The 17947-nt window shown below is 32.7% G+C and overlaps 2 protein-coding genes across 4 annotated transcripts; both read right to left on the reverse strand.

Annotated features, from left to right (window-relative positions):
- Positions 1–5910: 5910 nt before the first annotated feature.
- Positions 5911–6402, reverse strand: LOC115696571 (uncharacterized). Its single transcript, XM_030623465.1, has one exon. The coding sequence runs from the start codon at positions 6400–6402 to the stop codon at positions 5911–5913; it is 492 nt and encodes a 163-aa protein (XP_030479325.1).
- Positions 6403–8159: 1757 nt separating this feature from the next.
- On the reverse strand, positions 8160–12290 carry LOC115696213 (uncharacterized). Of its 3 annotated transcripts, none has more exons than XR_004007766.2 (9): positions 11955–12290; positions 11737–11843; positions 11164–11243; positions 10699–11028; positions 10378–10454; positions 9101–9143; positions 8907–9015; positions 8721–8787; positions 8160–8338 (listed from the first exon to the last, which is right to left on the reverse strand). XR_004007766.2 is itself a non-coding variant. In XM_030623116.2 (8 exons), exons 1-7 carry the CDS (start codon positions 12039–12041, stop codon positions 8929–8931), a joined length of 807 nt encoding a protein of 268 aa, XP_030478976.1. In that variant the 5' UTR covers positions 12042–12289; the 3' UTR covers positions 8634–8787; positions 8907–8928. The 3 variants fall into 3 exon arrangements, 1 of the variants encoding a protein (XP_030478976.1); XR_004007765.2 differs by having other exon boundaries at positions 11737–11839; positions 11955–12289; XM_030623116.2 differs by lacking the exon at positions 8160–8338 and having other exon boundaries at positions 8634–8787; positions 11737–11839; positions 11955–12289.
- Between the last annotated feature and the right edge of the window lie 5657 nt (positions 12291–17947).

The following is a 17947-nucleotide window of genomic DNA, read 5'->3' on the forward strand; positions in this document are numbered from 1 at the left end:
ACACCTATTTACAGAGCTTAACAGATGAGTATGAACGTTCAATACTAGGGTACAACCACTATACCACATACACAACGTACCTCACTGTACGAGTGTTGGTAGGGTTTTCTCCGTACCCTGAGTACCACTGAGTGATATACCACACACCTTTGCACTTTCCCGTACCCATGTTGGTATCACTGCATCGTACTCACAACAACAATACTCACTATACCAATGCACTCAGTATCATATCCATACAAGTGTTGGTAGTGCAAATCAAAATTTAAGCATGCATATACAAACACATATACACATATTCAGATAATCACATCACATATTATATTCAGTTCTTACCTGTTTTCCGAATTCAAGTGTGCTGGGCGACCTAAACGGAAATCTCGTGCTAGATGGATGCCCTAATCACATTTTGAAACCGGGTAAGTTACATGATTAAAACTCTAGGTTCTGCTATGCTCTTAATGGGTTATTCTAACTCTGGAAATGGGGAAACACTCAACCGAGGCATCGAAATGGCAAAAATTGAGAAAATGAAAGGCCCAGGGAACCCTGCCAAAATCGGCTAGCCGGTTTTTGTGGCACTGCAAACCGGCTAGCCGGTTTGCACCAGCTTTCCCAAAACCTTCATTTCTTGCTCAATTTTCCTCCAAATACAATGAAACCTTCCAGAGCTCCTATTCAATGCATAAACAATAAAACCCAGCCAGTATTTCACAGAACAAATCACTAAATCTCAAATTGCCATTAAAGCTTAAAGCTTTGAACTCAATATTCAAAGTTGCACAAAACTTAAACCAATTAACAAAACCAGCAGCTAGGACCTAAAATCAACTCAAATAACCTCTAAAATTCGAACCCTAAGCATTTCAAAACCCAACAGCCACTGATTTACAATTTCACATACTCAAACCGAAGAAAAAGCTTTAAAAACATATAACCAATGGTCTAGGGTTTTACCTCACTTGCAATAGCTTTGAATCCTTGCTTAAATTCAAAGAAATGGAAGGAAAATCTGGTTCTTGTTCTTGGTTTGCCCCAGCCGAAAGAAAGAGAGAGAGAGTTCAAGAGGAAAAATGATTTTTCCTTTTAATTTCCTTTTTCTTTCTATTTTTTATTTTCCGAAATTGGAAAAGAATTTTGATTAAACCTTGCTGCCCAAAAATAGCTAGGTGTCACATTCTAAGGAAGCCACCTATCTCCCACCAAGGAAATGACTAAAATGCCCTTTAGTCCAATACTAAGATTTTTCAAAAGCTAGGGGTAAAATGGTCAAATTCCATAACCCCGCTCAATCCCGATAATTTATTTTCTCTAAAATATTTCCCACTAACAAATAAGGTTCTAAACTTACCCATATGATCAATCTAGCCATCCATCGCATTTTCCGTTGTCACCGAGCAAAAATTACAAAAATAACATATTTTACATATAAGCTAAATAATACCCCTAGAGTCTAATAAAATCTCCGGAATTGAGAAATTATAACTCTAATATTTATTTCTAAATATTGGGGTCCACAATTAAATTAATTCACAAATAATAATAAAATAATAAAAATTAGTGCTAATTGCCTTTACTAATCCAAATTACTAAAGCGGCCATTACAGATATTGAACTTTGATTAGATATATTAAAATTTACCGTAATATCTAGTCAATTCAATATCACCCGTTGATCCTAGATCAAATGATCTTAATCCTGATATGGTTAGGTTCGATCTCAAGAGTACTATACATGTTCTTTGATTTGTTAGTTAAGCCTACCTTTGGGTTAGGGTGATACGTACATTTTGGGAACATGATAGTATAATTGAGTGGGAGCGCTACCATAAATATGGAGTCTATAACTTCTATAGGAATTTAGAAGTGAAACGATGATATCCTTCGAGCTTGGCTAAATAGAGATAAATGGTGGAGATCTCATTTCACTTCGCTGAAATATCATTTATACGGAGCTAAGTGTTTTAAGGATAAAATACATTGAAGGTGTAACGGTAACTTAGTGCCTATTCAATGTAGATCGTCTATTAGAGGGTCATTGATCACATTAGGATTATAACAATGGATAACTAATGACGTATCTATATCGTGGAACATATAGAGCGTTCTATATGACTGAGAGTGCAATTCCAAGTTCTGAGTGTGGATTCAATAAGGAATTAATAAGTTAGGAAATTTACTTGGTAAATTCGGCTCGACTTATTGGAAGCTCGGTTATATAGGCCCATGGTCCCCATACTAGTTGAGACCATACTGCTTGTAAGACTTAGTTAATTGATTTTGATTAATCAATTATAATTCTAAAGTTAGACTATGTCTAGTTTATGAATTTTCACTAAGCAAGGGCGAAATTGTAAAGAAAAGAGATTCTAGGTTTATTTATTAATTAAGATACTTTATATGTCTAAATTAATAAATATATTAAATAGAAATATTATTTAATAATTATTTTAAGTTATTAAATAATTAGAATTGACATTTAAAAGGTTAAATTAGAAAATTGGCATTTTTGAGAAAATAGGAATGAAAAATAACAAAATGGGAAAGTTGCAAAGTGAGGCCCAATTTCCTTATATGGCCGCCCACTATGCAAGCCCTTTACCATTTATTTTTTCCATTATTTTAATGCCATACAATTCTAACCTAAACCTAGAAGGCATTCTATAAATAGAAAGTATTGGCTTCAGGAAACTCATGACTTTGCACATTGTTTCTTTCACAAAAAGCCGAGCCGCCCCTCTCTCTCTTTTCCTCTCTTAAATTTCGAAAATCCTTGAGTGAATGAGTAGTGCCCACACACATCAAGTGGTACCTCAATCATAGTGTGTAAGACTATGGAAAATCAGCATCAAAGAAGGAGAGAAAGAGATGCAGATTCAGATCTTGATAATGCTCTGCTACAGAAAGGAATCAAGGGCTAGAGATTTGAATGGAATGAGTCATTATATTCCGCTGCACCCAATGTAAGGTTTTCTTAAACTCTTATGTGTTTATTTCATTTTTTTAGAATTCATATTAGGATGTTAATCAAACATACTTGGTAGTAAATCTAGATCCTGATAAAATATTTCCAACAGTATCCACCAGGACATCGTTTGTATGGTAGATTTCCTAACAGAAATGTTGCACCTGTTGAAAAACCTAATGCCAAAGTAGCAACAATGGGGGAAAACCATCAGCTGCCAACACTATCAGCAACCTTAAGTAGAAATCTGGGGAAAACATAGATGACAATCAGGACTTGGTCAATCGGTTGTCCATGCAGTATCAACAAATCTTGGCAATGCTATCTCAAAGAACCTCTGATGTTGCCATAAGGAGTCAAGATGATTGTCCTCCTCTGGTTTCACACTTCAATGGTAAATCTTTTCCCCATTCTAATTCTAAAGCTAGCTGGATTATTGATACAGGTGCCACTCATCATGTTTGTAATGATATTTCACTCTTTTGCACCAGTTGCTAAGATGGTTACTATCAAATTGATTATTGCCTTGGCTGCCATTCATGATTGGTTTCTCCATCAGCTTGATGTTAACAACGTTTTTCTTCATGGTGATCTCCATGAAGATGTTTATATGACACTACCTCCAGGGTATTGTCCTAAGGGGCACACTCTACCAGCTAATGTCGTTTGCAAACTTAAAAAGTCTCTTTATGGGTTGAAACAGGCTTCTACGCAATGGTTTGAGAAATTCTCTAATTCCATGGTTGAAGAAGGTTTCAAACACTCGGCCACAAATCATTCTCTCTTTATAAAACACTTTGGTACAAGTTTTATCTTGTTATTGTTGTATGTGGATGATGCGATTGTTGTGAGCAAAAATTTGGCTGAGATGCAGACTTTAAAAACGAGATTGGACAGCAGGTTCAAGCTCAAAGACCTGGGAGGTTTGAAGTATTTCCTTGGTCTTGAAATAGCTAGATCCAATAAAGGAATTTTTATGTCACAAAGAGGCTATGCTCTTCAATTATTGGAAGACCTTGGTCACTTGGGATGCAAACCAGCAAGTACACCAATGGAGGCTAATATAAAGTTGTGGGACAATGGTAAAGATTCTCTAGCTGATCCTAAATTGTATAAAACAATCATTGGTAAGCTACAATACTTGACTATTACAAGACCCGATATAGCCTACTCGGTTAACAAGTTGAGCCAATTTCTTGCCACTCCTATATCAACACACTTGGTGGCTGCACAAAGAATATTACAGTATGTTAAATCTTCCCCCAGGAGAGGGACTGTTCTTTGCTACACCATCTAAGGTGCAACTAAAGGCTTATACAGATTTGGATTGGGCAGCATCCATCGATACAAGAAGGTCCACAACTAGTTTCTGTATTTTCATTGGTGATTCCATAGTCTCATGGAAGAGCAAAAAGCAACAAACGGTGTCTAGATCCTCTGCTTAAGCGGAGTATAGAGCCATGGCTTATACGACTTGTGAAGTCCTGTGGTTACTTTCCTTGCTCCAGGAATTAAAAATCGAACACAAGGCATCAGCTATATTGTATTGTGACAATCGAGCAGCACAACACATAGCCTCAAATCCAGGGTTTTATGAAAGAATGAAACACATAGAAATCGATTGTCACCTTGTGCGTGAAAATGTTCAACAAGGAGTAATCAAAACGGCACATGTCTAAACTAAAGAGAAGGTTGCAGACATCCTAACCAAGCCCTTGTTTCCAACTCAGTTCAAAGCCTTGAAAGACAAGATTGAATTGATAAGTATATACACTCCATCTTGAGGGGGAGTGTTAGGCTATGTTCTGAGTTAGTGTCTTGGTGTTAAATGCCAAAATATTACATATTTTATAGTGTAAAAATACAAAATAATATTAATTCTCTATAATATTTTAATGAAATTAATGCAATATATTTTATATTGAAAATATTTTATTTAAGATTAATTTTATCTTTGTTTATAAATACTAATTAGTATTTATGGCATAATAGAAAAAAAAAATATAAAGTTAAGAAAATGCATTGTTTTTATTTAAAGAAATACAAATTAATTAGATTTTAAATAAATATTTTCATTAAGATTATTATGATATATTTCATGTTGAAAATATTTTGTTTGGATTTAATATTGTTTGTGTTTGATTGAAAAAATATCATTATTAAAAGAAAAGAAAAGATGATAAAAATGAAGCCCAAAATATGAGAAAAAAGTATTTTTGCAAGTAAGAAAACCCATTGCAAAAATCCCATAACACAAAGGCCCAAGTCAGCCCTTTCTTGACGTGGCGGGCTGTGATTCGTGCGACAAAAACCAAAAAGGAGCAGCAGCCTCTTGTTCCCCTCCGCCAGCCACGCGTGCGTGCGGTCCACTCCCCTCCTGGGTCGTGCGTGCGTGCCAATTCCCGGGCACGCGAGTGGGCCTCGTCCCACCTTGGTCACCAAGCTTCAAAAAGGAAACTTTCTCCTCTTTTCTGCATGCACCAAGAGTCACTCAAAGGCCCAATTTACTATTTTTTCAGCCAACAGAAGCTTGCCACGTGGCACCGCTTGCCCAAGTCAGCCAATCAAAATGCGACACGTGGCACTCCGATATTAACTTTATGTATTTACATTTTTTACCCACATGCAATTTGTAATAAGTTTAATTGCATATTAGGGTCTGTTTGGAAACAACTGTATAGTTCTTACATTGTATTTTAAAATACAGGTGTGTTTGGATATCAAGTGGTAATTACATGTGAATTCTTAATATCATGTTTGGCATGATAGTTAGTAATTACACAGTAAATTAATATTATAATATTTAAAATAAATTTCATCAATTAATAATATATAAATAAATAATAATTTCTTCATAAAATAAAGTCAGAACTATAACAATTTAGTACCAAATATTTAAAATAATTTTTTTAAAGACTATCCAATTGCTCTTGCGTTCCATATATTTTAAGCTATTATATCTCTAAAATTAAACATATATTGCTTGTCATCATCTGTTGGCCCGTCACCAAGTTCTTCATCTGAATCTGAATCAAAATCAATATTGTTCAAACTTTCACAGTTTCCTATTTCATTTTCCATGTCCTCTTCGAAAAATTCATCATCCCAATTCCACTTGCGAATAAAGTTGTGAAGTACACAACATGCTAATACAATCCAACCTTGTTTTTTAATGGTGTATTGAGGAGCTATTGTTAGTATGGGAAACCTTTTTTTCAAAACAGCAAATGTCCTTTCAACCACATTTTGAAGCTTTGAATGCCTTAAATTGAACAATTCACGAGTTGTCTGTGGTGCTTGTGTTTGACTCCACTCTCTCAAATGATATCGTGTTCCACGATATGGTGCTAGAAAACCTTTTGTATTTGCATAGCCTGCATCAACCACATAATATTTTCCTACAATTTTAAATATTATATTCATTAGATTCATGAACATTATAAGAAACAAATTATCATGCCTACACTATAACAATATTATATTTATTGATAGGATTTTCTTCTTTATTTGAGAGATATGGAATATATAGAAAATAGGTTGATGAAAGGTTGTATATGGGAATGTATACGTGTTTGATGATTGATAGAAAAAGGGAAAGTCAATATATTAAAAATAATTAAAATATCATATCATTTAATTAAAATAATTTGAATTTATTTTTGGTATGTAATTACACTGTGTAATTACACCCAATTCTCATGGGGGGTATGAGAATTGAAGAGAGTAATTGAGGCCTCCCAATTACCTCTAATTACACGGTTACTATGTAATTACGTGGCCACACAAACACGTCAAACTGTGTAATTACCTCCAATTACATCTAATTCCAATTCCCAGGTGGCTTTCCAAACGCGCCCTTAGTTTTTTTAGCTTTCTATGAATAGAAGCTTAGGTTTAGAGAAAACACTCAGTGTTAGTTTACCGCTTTCTTAGTTAATTTTCTTACGGGTTTCTAAGTTTCCTTATTATTAAGGCGGACGATGAAACCTAATGTATTTAATTAAGTATTTATTTTTATTTTGATTCTCAATACAATATATGCTTATGATTTTCGCTTCTTAAAATAATTTCTTTCATCTTTCATATCACGTATTTTTGATAGTTAGAAATTATTTATGCTTGGTTGCACATTTTGTAAAAAATAATATTCTTTGATTTTTTGTATTTACATTAAATTGTTTCACATTTAATGCTTAGAAGTTATAATTTCAAAGCGAAAGAAAATCTATTTTTTGTTAGAAAATAATTGGTTTTATTAATGATTAAATTATGAGAATCAATATAAACATAAATATTTTTATATACACTTAAGTGGATTCTGAACCCTTAATAATATCTTCAAATATCACTGAAAAATATATTTTTAACGTTTAAACACTTTATTTTAATTTGTTACTAAAAACCTACCATTTTTGGAACTAGGTTAGAGTTTTATTAGCTAGATTAAATAAGTATTTTCTTCAATTTCACGCAATTCCCATGGATTTAACCTCGTTCTTCACAATCTCCATACTACAATAAAAATTCGTAAACTTGCGAATTGATAAATGTAAAACGTACTACTTTCGGTACACAACACTTGGTTAATTTTTTTTAGTCAACTGGCATTTTCTGTTATTCAGTTACAAATCAGTTAGCTCTTCCTACTTATTCTAGAGCTATATAAATGTAGCTTCATGTATTTGGTAATTGATCATCAATAATAACAGAGACTCTGTTTTTTCTCTCTTCTTCTTCTTTCACACTAATAAAATTAAAAGTCAATAAAATCATTTAAATTTTATAAACAATAAATAAAAATATTATTAAATAAATATAATATTAAATACTTTGAATTAATTTCAATAACATTAATTAGTCGCAAAAGAATAAATATAAAAAAAGTAATTGTTATTTAAGTATAAATTTTATATTTTGTGTCAAATTCAACCTTTTAGTATACCGAATTTAACATATTTTGCATTACAGATGGAGCATCATTTTGTCAAAATATGCAAAAATTTAGTTATACACTACATTTATAGCACTTTATTGGAAATATTGTAGCACAACATGCAATCAAGATTAATGGTTGGGTAAGTTGGATGGGAACTTGTACTAGATATGTAGGCAATATATGTCGATAAAGGTGTAACATCTTCCATCTAAAAACACTATTCTAATAACTAGTAAAGTGATGAAACTAAAATATGTTAGTGTTAATCTTTATCCTTTAATAAGCATTTTGTACTAAAAACATGTGAAAGTATTTACATCACATGCAATATCCACTCACACATAAGTTCATATACATGTACCTAAAGGAAAAAAAAACGTTCTTTAGTTCAAATTTGGCTCATGAACTACCTTTTATTTTATTTTTCTCCTCCATCACCTGCATCACAAGAACTAAATGAGTATAATCCTACCATCAAGCAATTTTATTTACCCGTAATATCTTTGAGAAAGTTTATTACATTTACAATAACAACAAACATGGTGGGTATTCTTTCTTTTATGTGTGTGTGTGGGCGTGTGCGACTAAAACACCATTTGAAGTACACAATTCCCTACCACGTCCCTTGTCCCGATTCAATCGCAAAATAGGAACCACATTACACAAACTTCGTTCTTTGAAACCATACCTTGTAAGTTGTAAGCACTTATGCATAGGATATAGATAGCTTATGAAGATTAAGTTGATCATATATTTATTCAATATCATATAAGACCTTATACATAATATTCTTGTACACTGAAAGTGGGATTCCACATACCTTGTATCTTAGAAATAAAAAATGTGAAAGATATCCCCCACTCCAAAATGCTTGATGCGCCTTAAACCTAGTCATGTAAGTCAATTTCTGTTAGTTTACTCTCTCAAGGATCATCATGAAGAATACAATTAACATGATATCACTAGCAAAAACTAAAGTAGAACTACACTTTATGAAGCCACATACCTCGAGGTTGGACTAAATTCTTTCAAGCATTTTCTTCAGCTAAGATAGCTTTGGCTGCCTCTTGATTAAATGTTTTGCAAAGGATTATATAACTTTTCTCAATTCCCACCTGCACAATTAGTTACTTCATTTTAAAACATAACCAAGAAAACATTCTCAATAGAATTCCTAAAAAGATTTATTAAATCCCTTACCAGTGGCTCAATTCTTGATGGTGACGTCATTGATAACATATATCTGTAGAAAAATAATAAATATAATAATAAAGCTAACCAATTGAGATCAGGGATTAAGGACTTAAAGTTAATAAACAAAAAATGGGTGATAACTGTGTAACAAAATGTAAAAGCATTGTCGAGGTCTGGCAATTTCAAACACTTGGTAGTACCCAAAAACTACTCCTTCAAAGAGTGTTTACATACAGCAAAATACAGTTTTCTACTTCATCTGAATATTCAGTTTGGTAAGTTTCTTACAAAAGGCCATAAGCATACATCTTTTATAATTTCAAACACTTGGTAGTACCCTAAAACTACTCCTTTAAAAACTGTTTACGTACAACGAAATACAGTTTTTCATTCCATCTGCATATTCAGTTTGTTAAGTTTCTTACAGAAGGGCACATACATACATATATACAGATATTTTGTACACATGCTTAGCATTGTAGCATATATTATTCCTCAAATACTTCACAACGGTCCTTAAAAGTACAAGGCAAAAGTTTTTTTATTTGTTTATAATCTCTTCTATTTTCTGGGTTGGATGGGTAGGTATAGATGGCTTTAGTAGAGAAACTGACATCCTGGACCTTCAAGGCAGAAGACCCTCACCTGTTATCTCACCTGGCTGGTGCACATTGTGCAAACAGCATTAAGAAACACCAGATAATTTGTTTCTACATGGTAAATTTAGGGTTAAACTAATAAAGGAATCTAGCTTTTGTCGGTGCACCTCTCCTCATTTCACAGATTTATTGACTTTCCACGAAAAGGAGGCAAAGATAAACAAATTGGGTAACTGCAGTAAAGGCCTACTTTCTGGACTTCGTGGAAGGAAAGAAACAATAGATTCTTTGAAGATGGAGAGAGAACTGTTAACTACATTTGGGATAAGATTAAGCAGTGGGTAGCCATTTGATCATATGATGTTAAATATTTCAAGGGTACCTCTTTCTATGATTTCATCAGAGACTGGCAGTTTATTTGTAGCAGTTAGTAAATTTTTCTGTTTTTTTATTTTTGTTGTGGCCACTATTTTATATGAAATTTTGTCACTCACTTTTGCTTTTCCTGGTATTTAGTCCCATTATGTTAATACAAGTCTGAGGTTTATGAAAAAGTAGTGGAGAACAAACCATGGGTAAAAGCTATAACATTGACACAATACACAAAAGCAATTAATTTTGTCATTCAACCCATTCTATTCACAGATAGAAAATACTGTTTGAAAAAGAAAAGAAAAAAAAAACCTTAAAACACTAGTGTAGAAATTTATAGCACCGAAGTTCGATTTCTGAACAGTCAGCATCACAGCACCCATATCGCTCTACAGAAGAAGGATATGTTTTATTAGTGCCTAAATTCCGCAATAAACAATTTGCATGTTATGTCATTAAAAAAACAAACAAGGGAAATACAGGTTATACAATCTCTAATATTAACTATAAATTAGAAACTGCAAATGTTAAAACATTCTATTTTGGTATAAAGTTCTCGAAAAAGTTTCCTTCCGCAAACTAAAGTTCTTTCCATAAAGTAACATCATAAAAATGGAAGGAAAACAAAAGCACCTTTTGAGCAATATTCTCAAGTAATTGCATCAAGAACTTTCCTAGTCCCATGCCTCGCACACGAGCTTCCAGCTGCAGTTCATAAACATAAAGAACCGGTATGCCTTCCTCCCTGACAAATCGAAAATGAGCAAATCCAACCATAGTCCCCCTATCTACCAGACAATTAGTTATAGTCCTTTTCCCATCAGAGGTTTTTGATGTCTCACAAGGACTTCCATTTGGAACCTCGTAAACAAATATATATCGTGCTTCAGGTGCAGCCATTTCCCTGCGCTTAACCTTTTCTTCCAATGGCCACTGAGAACCATAGTGTCTTTCCATATTGACCTGTAGATATTCAAGAACTTAGCAAACTGAATCGCCTAGACCAAAAAGAAAAACAAACAAAAGGAAGAATATCACAAAGCACCATCCATACTATAATTTGAAAAACAATTAAAAGAAGCCATCTTAATGTAATACCTTGAGTAGGTTTTGGATGTATTTCTTCACAGGAGCGGAGAGCTTATCACCACGTCCAGATTCCAAATACATAGACATGCCTAAAAAGGTTGGATAAATAACAATAGTTAGCTGATAAAATGCGGTAGTGATAAGACAAAGAACACACATTTATCACAGTGCCAAGCGGAGTAACCATTGAATGAAAAATGGAATTGAAGCCAAAGACTGAATTACTGATAAACTTCATTTCTAAACAGTGTCAAGAACTCAGAAAATGTTGAAAAGAACATGAAACGTTTATATTAGAGAGCAAAACACAACAAACAGCCCAAAAGATATGACACAAATAAATTTAACTTCATACAATAAGCAAATTAAGGCTAGCATTTATTAGTTAAGATTCAAGGGTTATGTGATATGTGTGTGTGTGGGAGGTGAAGAGAGAGGATGAGTTTAAATCTGTTACAGCTTGGATAGAACTCACTTCTGAAACACTAGCCAGAACGGTGCTCAAGAAGTATGAAATATGAATTCTTAATCTAAAGGACAAAATCTTTAAAAAGATATATATTAATGGAGGAAGAACCTTACCATGCCTGCTGTAAAACCGAAAAGCAGGGAAAGCCGATAAAGGGTCCTTATGGGCAGAGGCAGCTTTAATCACATCATCAATGGCCTTCTTCTTCTCAAGAATCTGCCTAGTGCATACCCACACTCATTACACAAACTCTGCCATTTTTGAAAACAAAGATGGTACATTTATAGATGAAAATAAATAAATACAGATAGTAAACCCAGAAATTATGTACCTCTGTACGCTTAGTCTTAACAATAGTGTCGGTTGATTTATTGTCGACATAGTTGCGAAAGCTTCGAGAGATCCCCTCACACTCCATTACTGACAAGTGAGGTTGGATAATTTGATTGTGATTCTTTAGAGAAAATGATTTTTTCCAAAGAAAAATTTGAAATGCTGGATTGGGGTTGGAAAATAACGAAGAAAGTAGAATCCGATGGCTAGCTATGGTGATCAACGATTAAGGAAGTTTTCTCTTTCCAACCAAAAACTCCACACACCGATCAATTATGCTCAACACACACATTCACCTAAGCAAGCTCCCCAAATCATTTTATTTTTTATAATAGAAATCATTTTAATATTTCAAAAAAAAAAATTAATAATTTTTCTAATATTTTTTTCAAGTATGTGTTTCGAATATATTAAAGCTTGAATCTCTCCTGTTTTTTTTTTCTATGAATAAATGCAGGTTTGTTGAAAATAATATTTTTTAGGGTAAATATTATTTTGTACTCTGTGTTTTACGAAAGTTATAGATTTGACCTTATATTTTGTTAAATGATAAAATAAACCTTGTATTTTTAAAATGGTAAAAATAGAACCCTGAGCTTAATTTTTGAATTTTTTTTTTTAAAATAATCAACTTGAAGCAATTCCTAACACGAACAGATACAAAAAATGTAAACGGTTTTGTCATAACACATTTAGATTGGATTATTATTAAATTTTATTTTGACAAAAAATTAGTTCAGGGTCCTATTTGTACCATTTTAGAAAATACAGAGTCCATTTTGTCATTTAACAAAACAGATGGTCTAATCAGTAACTTTTGCAAAACACAGGGTCCAAAATAGTATTTACCTTTTTTTTAATTATAATTTATTTAATTTTTAATATTTTAAAATTTTATTAGATTTTTGATATATTTTTATTTTTTAAGAACTAATAAAAAATTATAATTTATTATGTTTTCAATAAAAAAAAATACTATCCATTTTTTTATTTTTTATAATATAAATGTATTTAATAATTTGGTGCTGATGAAAATTGAGAAGATTAAGGGCTTGTTTGGCACACCTTTTGAAAAAGTTAAAAGCTACTTTTCAATAAAGTAGCTAAAAATTAAAGTTGGCACAACCCAACTTTAAGAAAAAACTGTTTGGATTAAAAGACTCTATAATAAATTATTTTTTACTAAAAATTTATTTAATTATTTATTATATATTACAAAAAATAAAAATATTTTTTTTGAAGGAAAAAATATTTAAAATAAACAACATTTGAGTTTTTAAGTTTTTATTTTTCTTTAAAAAATATTTTATATTTATATTTATATTTTTATTATTAACAAACAATATCAACTTAACGTTCTTATAAACTATAATTTTTTCTTTTACAAGCTTTTAAAATATAATTTAAAAATATTAAAAATTATTTTTATCAAATACATATAAATTTATACTATAGAAAAAAAATAATTAAAAATATATAAAAAAAATAAAAATTTTATATAAGATATTTATATATATATTTGTGATTATAATTAACTAAATTAAAATATTATCATTAATATAATAGAATCTTAACAACTCGTAGCACTTTAAAATTTATTATTTACCAAATACTCAATTCATCTTTTTTCTACAATTATGTTACAACTATGTTTCCTCACAGTATAGCTACATCTGCTTTTCTCCACAACATGGTTGTGCAAAACTGGCCCTAAAAAATATATATTATTTATTATTTAATTTGGAACTTAAGAAAAAGGAAATGGTTATGTAAGTAAGGAAAAAAATTTAGAAGCAATATATTTTAAGGCACATAATCTGATAGTGACAAAAGTTTTGGAAATGCTAATTATTTACTAGCGTAAACTACTACTATAATATAGTAGAAGATGTTTTTTTTTTAAAAAAAAAAAATCTATTTTCTTTTCAGGGTTTTGAATTAATGTGTTTTTTTTTTTTTTTTTTTTTGAAACTCTTGGTGGAGAAGTTTGGCTATTAGAGTTGTTTGTTTTATTCATCATGGATCGTGATGAATGAGCAACTTTAAACGATTCGTTTGACTACGATGATAGTGATGAGGATGTTATTGAGGGAGATCTTGAGGTGGCTTTTGTTGATGTTGATAAAGATAGTGTTGAGAGAACTTTAGTGGGGACATTGATTTCTTCAAAGGTATTTTCTAGGGAGCATATGCCACAAAGTGATGATTTATTTTGAAAGATTAATGGTAATGTGACTGTCAAGGCAGTTGGTAATAATATATTTTTATTTCGATTTTTGAATCTCAACGATAAATGTAAAGTTTATGGTGGCGGTCCATGGCTTTTAGAATGTCAACTTTTGGCTATCAAAGTTCCTACGGGTGTTGGTGATTACAATTCTTTGGCATTTAATAGAGTCAAAATTTGGGTCCAGATTCATCTTGTCTCGATTTCGTGCATGACGGTCGATATGGGTAGAGAACTTGGTGGCTTTCTTGGATGAGTGACTGAAGTGGATGAGAATTCTTCCAAGAATTGCCTAAAAGGGTTTTTGTGGGTTCGTGTCGGCATCAATATCTCCAAACCTCTTCCTAAACTTATAAAGGTTAGTTTGATTAAAGGAGAGGAGAAATCAAAAATTCCTCTCAAATATGAAAGGTTGCTAGAATTTCGCTTTTGTTGTGGTTATTGGACACCCTTTGAGGGAGTGTGTTTTATTGCCAGAATTGGTTTGGAGAGGCCATAAGTGAAAGTATGGTGATTTTTTAAGGACTTGCCCAATTCAACGCTCGCTTAGGTCATCTAAATGGACTCGCAAGGATGCGGGTAAGCTAGGTCGGGGTAAGGAATTATTGCATGGTGGGTTGTCGGGTTCGATGGTAGCTATGACACTTGGAAAACGGTGGCTGGTAGAAATTCAATGGTTGTGTCACCAACTTTTTCTCGTGTTCCGGTTAGTTTGACCAAGGGTGAGAAAGCTCTAGCTAAGGTTTTTACTTCTCCGATTTCTGTGGGTGTAATGAATAATAAATGAAATATGGTTGAAAGGGAAAGAGTATTGATTCCTTGCCAACTATCTCAAATATTTTGGTAATTCTTGATCACCAACTTATAGCTCAATGCACATCTCTAGCATGGGAAACAATGACAACACCACCTTTAATTCCATTAATGTTTCCTCCTCTAGATTTTTTCCAGGTAAGGAAAGTGCTCCTAATTTGACTAATATTGATCTTAATTGTGATGAAAGAGCTATTTTTAAGAAATTTTGGACTTGTGATGATGGGCCAGTTACTGTTGGGCCCAACTCTTTTTCTGGGTCAATGTCTTTAAGTGACCACGTGCTCTCTTCTACAGGTCACGTGTTTTTGCATGGAAAATCATCTTCTCCTTTGCCTTCATATGATACTCCCTTGGCTATGCTGTCGTTGACGTCAACTGGTTAAATTTTAAGTGCTAATGTTAGTAATAGGCTGCCTGATACAGAGAATGAGGTCTATGCAAAGGTCAAGACCTTTTACGTGTAGACGGTCTTTCTCGAGCTACGTGTAGATGGTCTTTTTTGACTTCATCAACCCCCCATAAATAACCTTGTATTCTTTGTTTATGAAAATGGCTTAATGGTTTGCCCCTAGTGACATTTTTGTAAAGATAAGTTTGTAAACCAATTTGGGTTTTCTCTTATCTTAAATGCCTTGTACTTTTGTCGTTCGAACTTAATATAACTGTGTTTGCTTGCGTTTTTTTTCACAATGTAAACAACTATATTTTGATCAAATGTAAAGTTTTTTGGGTTTTTCCATTGCTCGTAATTTTCCTGTTTAAGTAGTTAGTTATCTACCGAACTTTTGATTTTCGAGCAGTAGTCAATTTTGCCTCGCAATGACAATTATAATCTGCCTTAAGCAAACTTGAATATACTTTTAATGATTTTATCACTTTGTATATTTTTGATTTCTTGTATGAATAGTTATATTATCTATCCATTTATTAGTTATATAGATCCATGGTCCCCATTCTAGTTGAGAACATTCTGCTTGTAAGACTCATTAATTGATTCGTGATTGATCAATTATAATTCTAAAGTTAGACTATGTCTAATTTTATGAATTTTCCCTAAGCAGGGGTGAAATTGTAAAGAAAAGAGATTCTAGGTTTATTTATTTATTAATGGACTTTATATGTCTAATTAATAATTAAATTAAATGACAATATTATTTAATAATCTATTTTAGTTATTAAATAGTTAGTTTTGGCATTTAAAAGTTTAGAATTGGAAAGTTGGCATTTTTGAGAAAATATAAATAAAATTTGATAAAACTGCAAAATCAAGTGGGGTCCACTAACTAAACCATGGCCGGCCACTTATTGTGGGATTCCAAATTAATTTTTTCATTATTTTAATGCCAAATAATTCCTAACCTAAACCTAGTAGTTGCCTATAAATAGAAAGTGATGGCTCAGTCAAATCACAAGTTTTCATAAGCCTTTCTGACAGAAATTTCTCTCTTCAAAAAACTGAGCCTTCCCTACTTTCTATACCTGGCCGAAATCATCCATCTCTTCTCTTTTCATCAATTTCGTGACCCTAGTGAAAGTGAGTGCCCACACACAGCAAGCAGTAACTCAATCATAGATTGGAAGACTGTGAAGGATCAAAATTGAAGAAGAAGGACATTCGGGCTCAGATCTTGATTATACTCTGCTACAGAAAGGATACGAGGGTTAGAGATCTGAGTGGAAGGAGACATTAATTCCGCTGCATCAATGTAAGGTTTTCTTAACTTTATATGTGTTTAATTTATCGTTTTAGAAAGTTCATATTTAGGGTGTTTAAACAACATATTTGTGAGTAGATCTAAGATCCTGGTAAAATAAATTCCAACAGTTATAACTTTTTAATTTTCCTTTCTCGTCTGACAGGTTTAAATAAAAAAGTTATGGTAGTTTGATCCCTTTCTCATCAGAAAGGTTTGATAAAAAACTTTAAAAATTTTAAAAGTTATGGGTTTGCATTATATAATGTATTTCTAGAGGAATCCCAGTTAATCATACACAAATGTCCCTTAAGTAATTTTAAAGAGTAAAGCTTTGCAATTACTTAAATAACAGAAATGATTCTCTTTTTATTCATAACTGAAGTTAAAATATTACATCAGCAATGTGAGTTACATCATTTATTTATTGGTAGTAGGGTCGCAAATGTTCCATGTTCTATTAGTTCTTCATTAGCAAGCCATTTAGCCGAGCTAATTTGTAAACTCCAATTCCAACTATTGCTTTGATTACATATGGACCCTCCTAGTTCAAGTTGAAAACTCCTGTAGATGCATCTCTCGTGTTTGTAAATACTCGCCTTAGCACCAAGTCTCCAACATTGAATAGTCTTTTCTTGACTCTTTTGTTGAAGTATCTTGTAACTCGGTGTTGATATGCTGCATTAGTGATTTGCGACTCAGTTTGTTTTTCATCAAGCAAATCCAAGGATAATTTTAGAAGTTCTTGGTTTTCTTCTTGATTATAAAACTCTTGTCTGTGAGTCGATATGTTTAGTTTAACAGGTAGCATTACTTCCGAGCCGAATGCTAGCAAGAAAGGAGTGTGTCCCGTTGCCATCTTCTCGGTAGCTTTGTGAGCCTAGAGTACTTGAGGTAGCTCATCGACCCACCTGCCTTTGGCAACGTCTAACTTCTTCTTGATAGTATCCTTCAAGGTTTTATTAACAGCTTCTACTTGTCCATTTACCTGAGGCCTGGATACTGATGAGAAGCTCTTACTTATTTTGTTCCTCTCGCAGAACTCAATGAACAAGTCACCATCAAACTGGGTTCCGTTATCAGATACTATCTTCATGGGAATTCCAAACCTACAGACAATGTTCTTGACGACAAAGTCAAGGACTTTCTTGCAGATTATGGAAACAAGAGGCTCGACCTCAGTCTATTTAGTGAAGAAGTCAACTGCTACTACCGCGTACTTGGCTCCTCCTCGCCTAGCGGGTAATGCCCCAA

Source organism: Cannabis sativa, chromosome 7, assembly GCF_029168945.1.
Source record: "Cannabis sativa cultivar Pink pepper isolate KNU-18-1 chromosome 7, ASM2916894v1, whole genome shotgun sequence".
Taxonomy (NCBI): Eukaryota; Viridiplantae; Streptophyta; class Magnoliopsida; order Rosales; family Cannabaceae; genus Cannabis; species Cannabis sativa.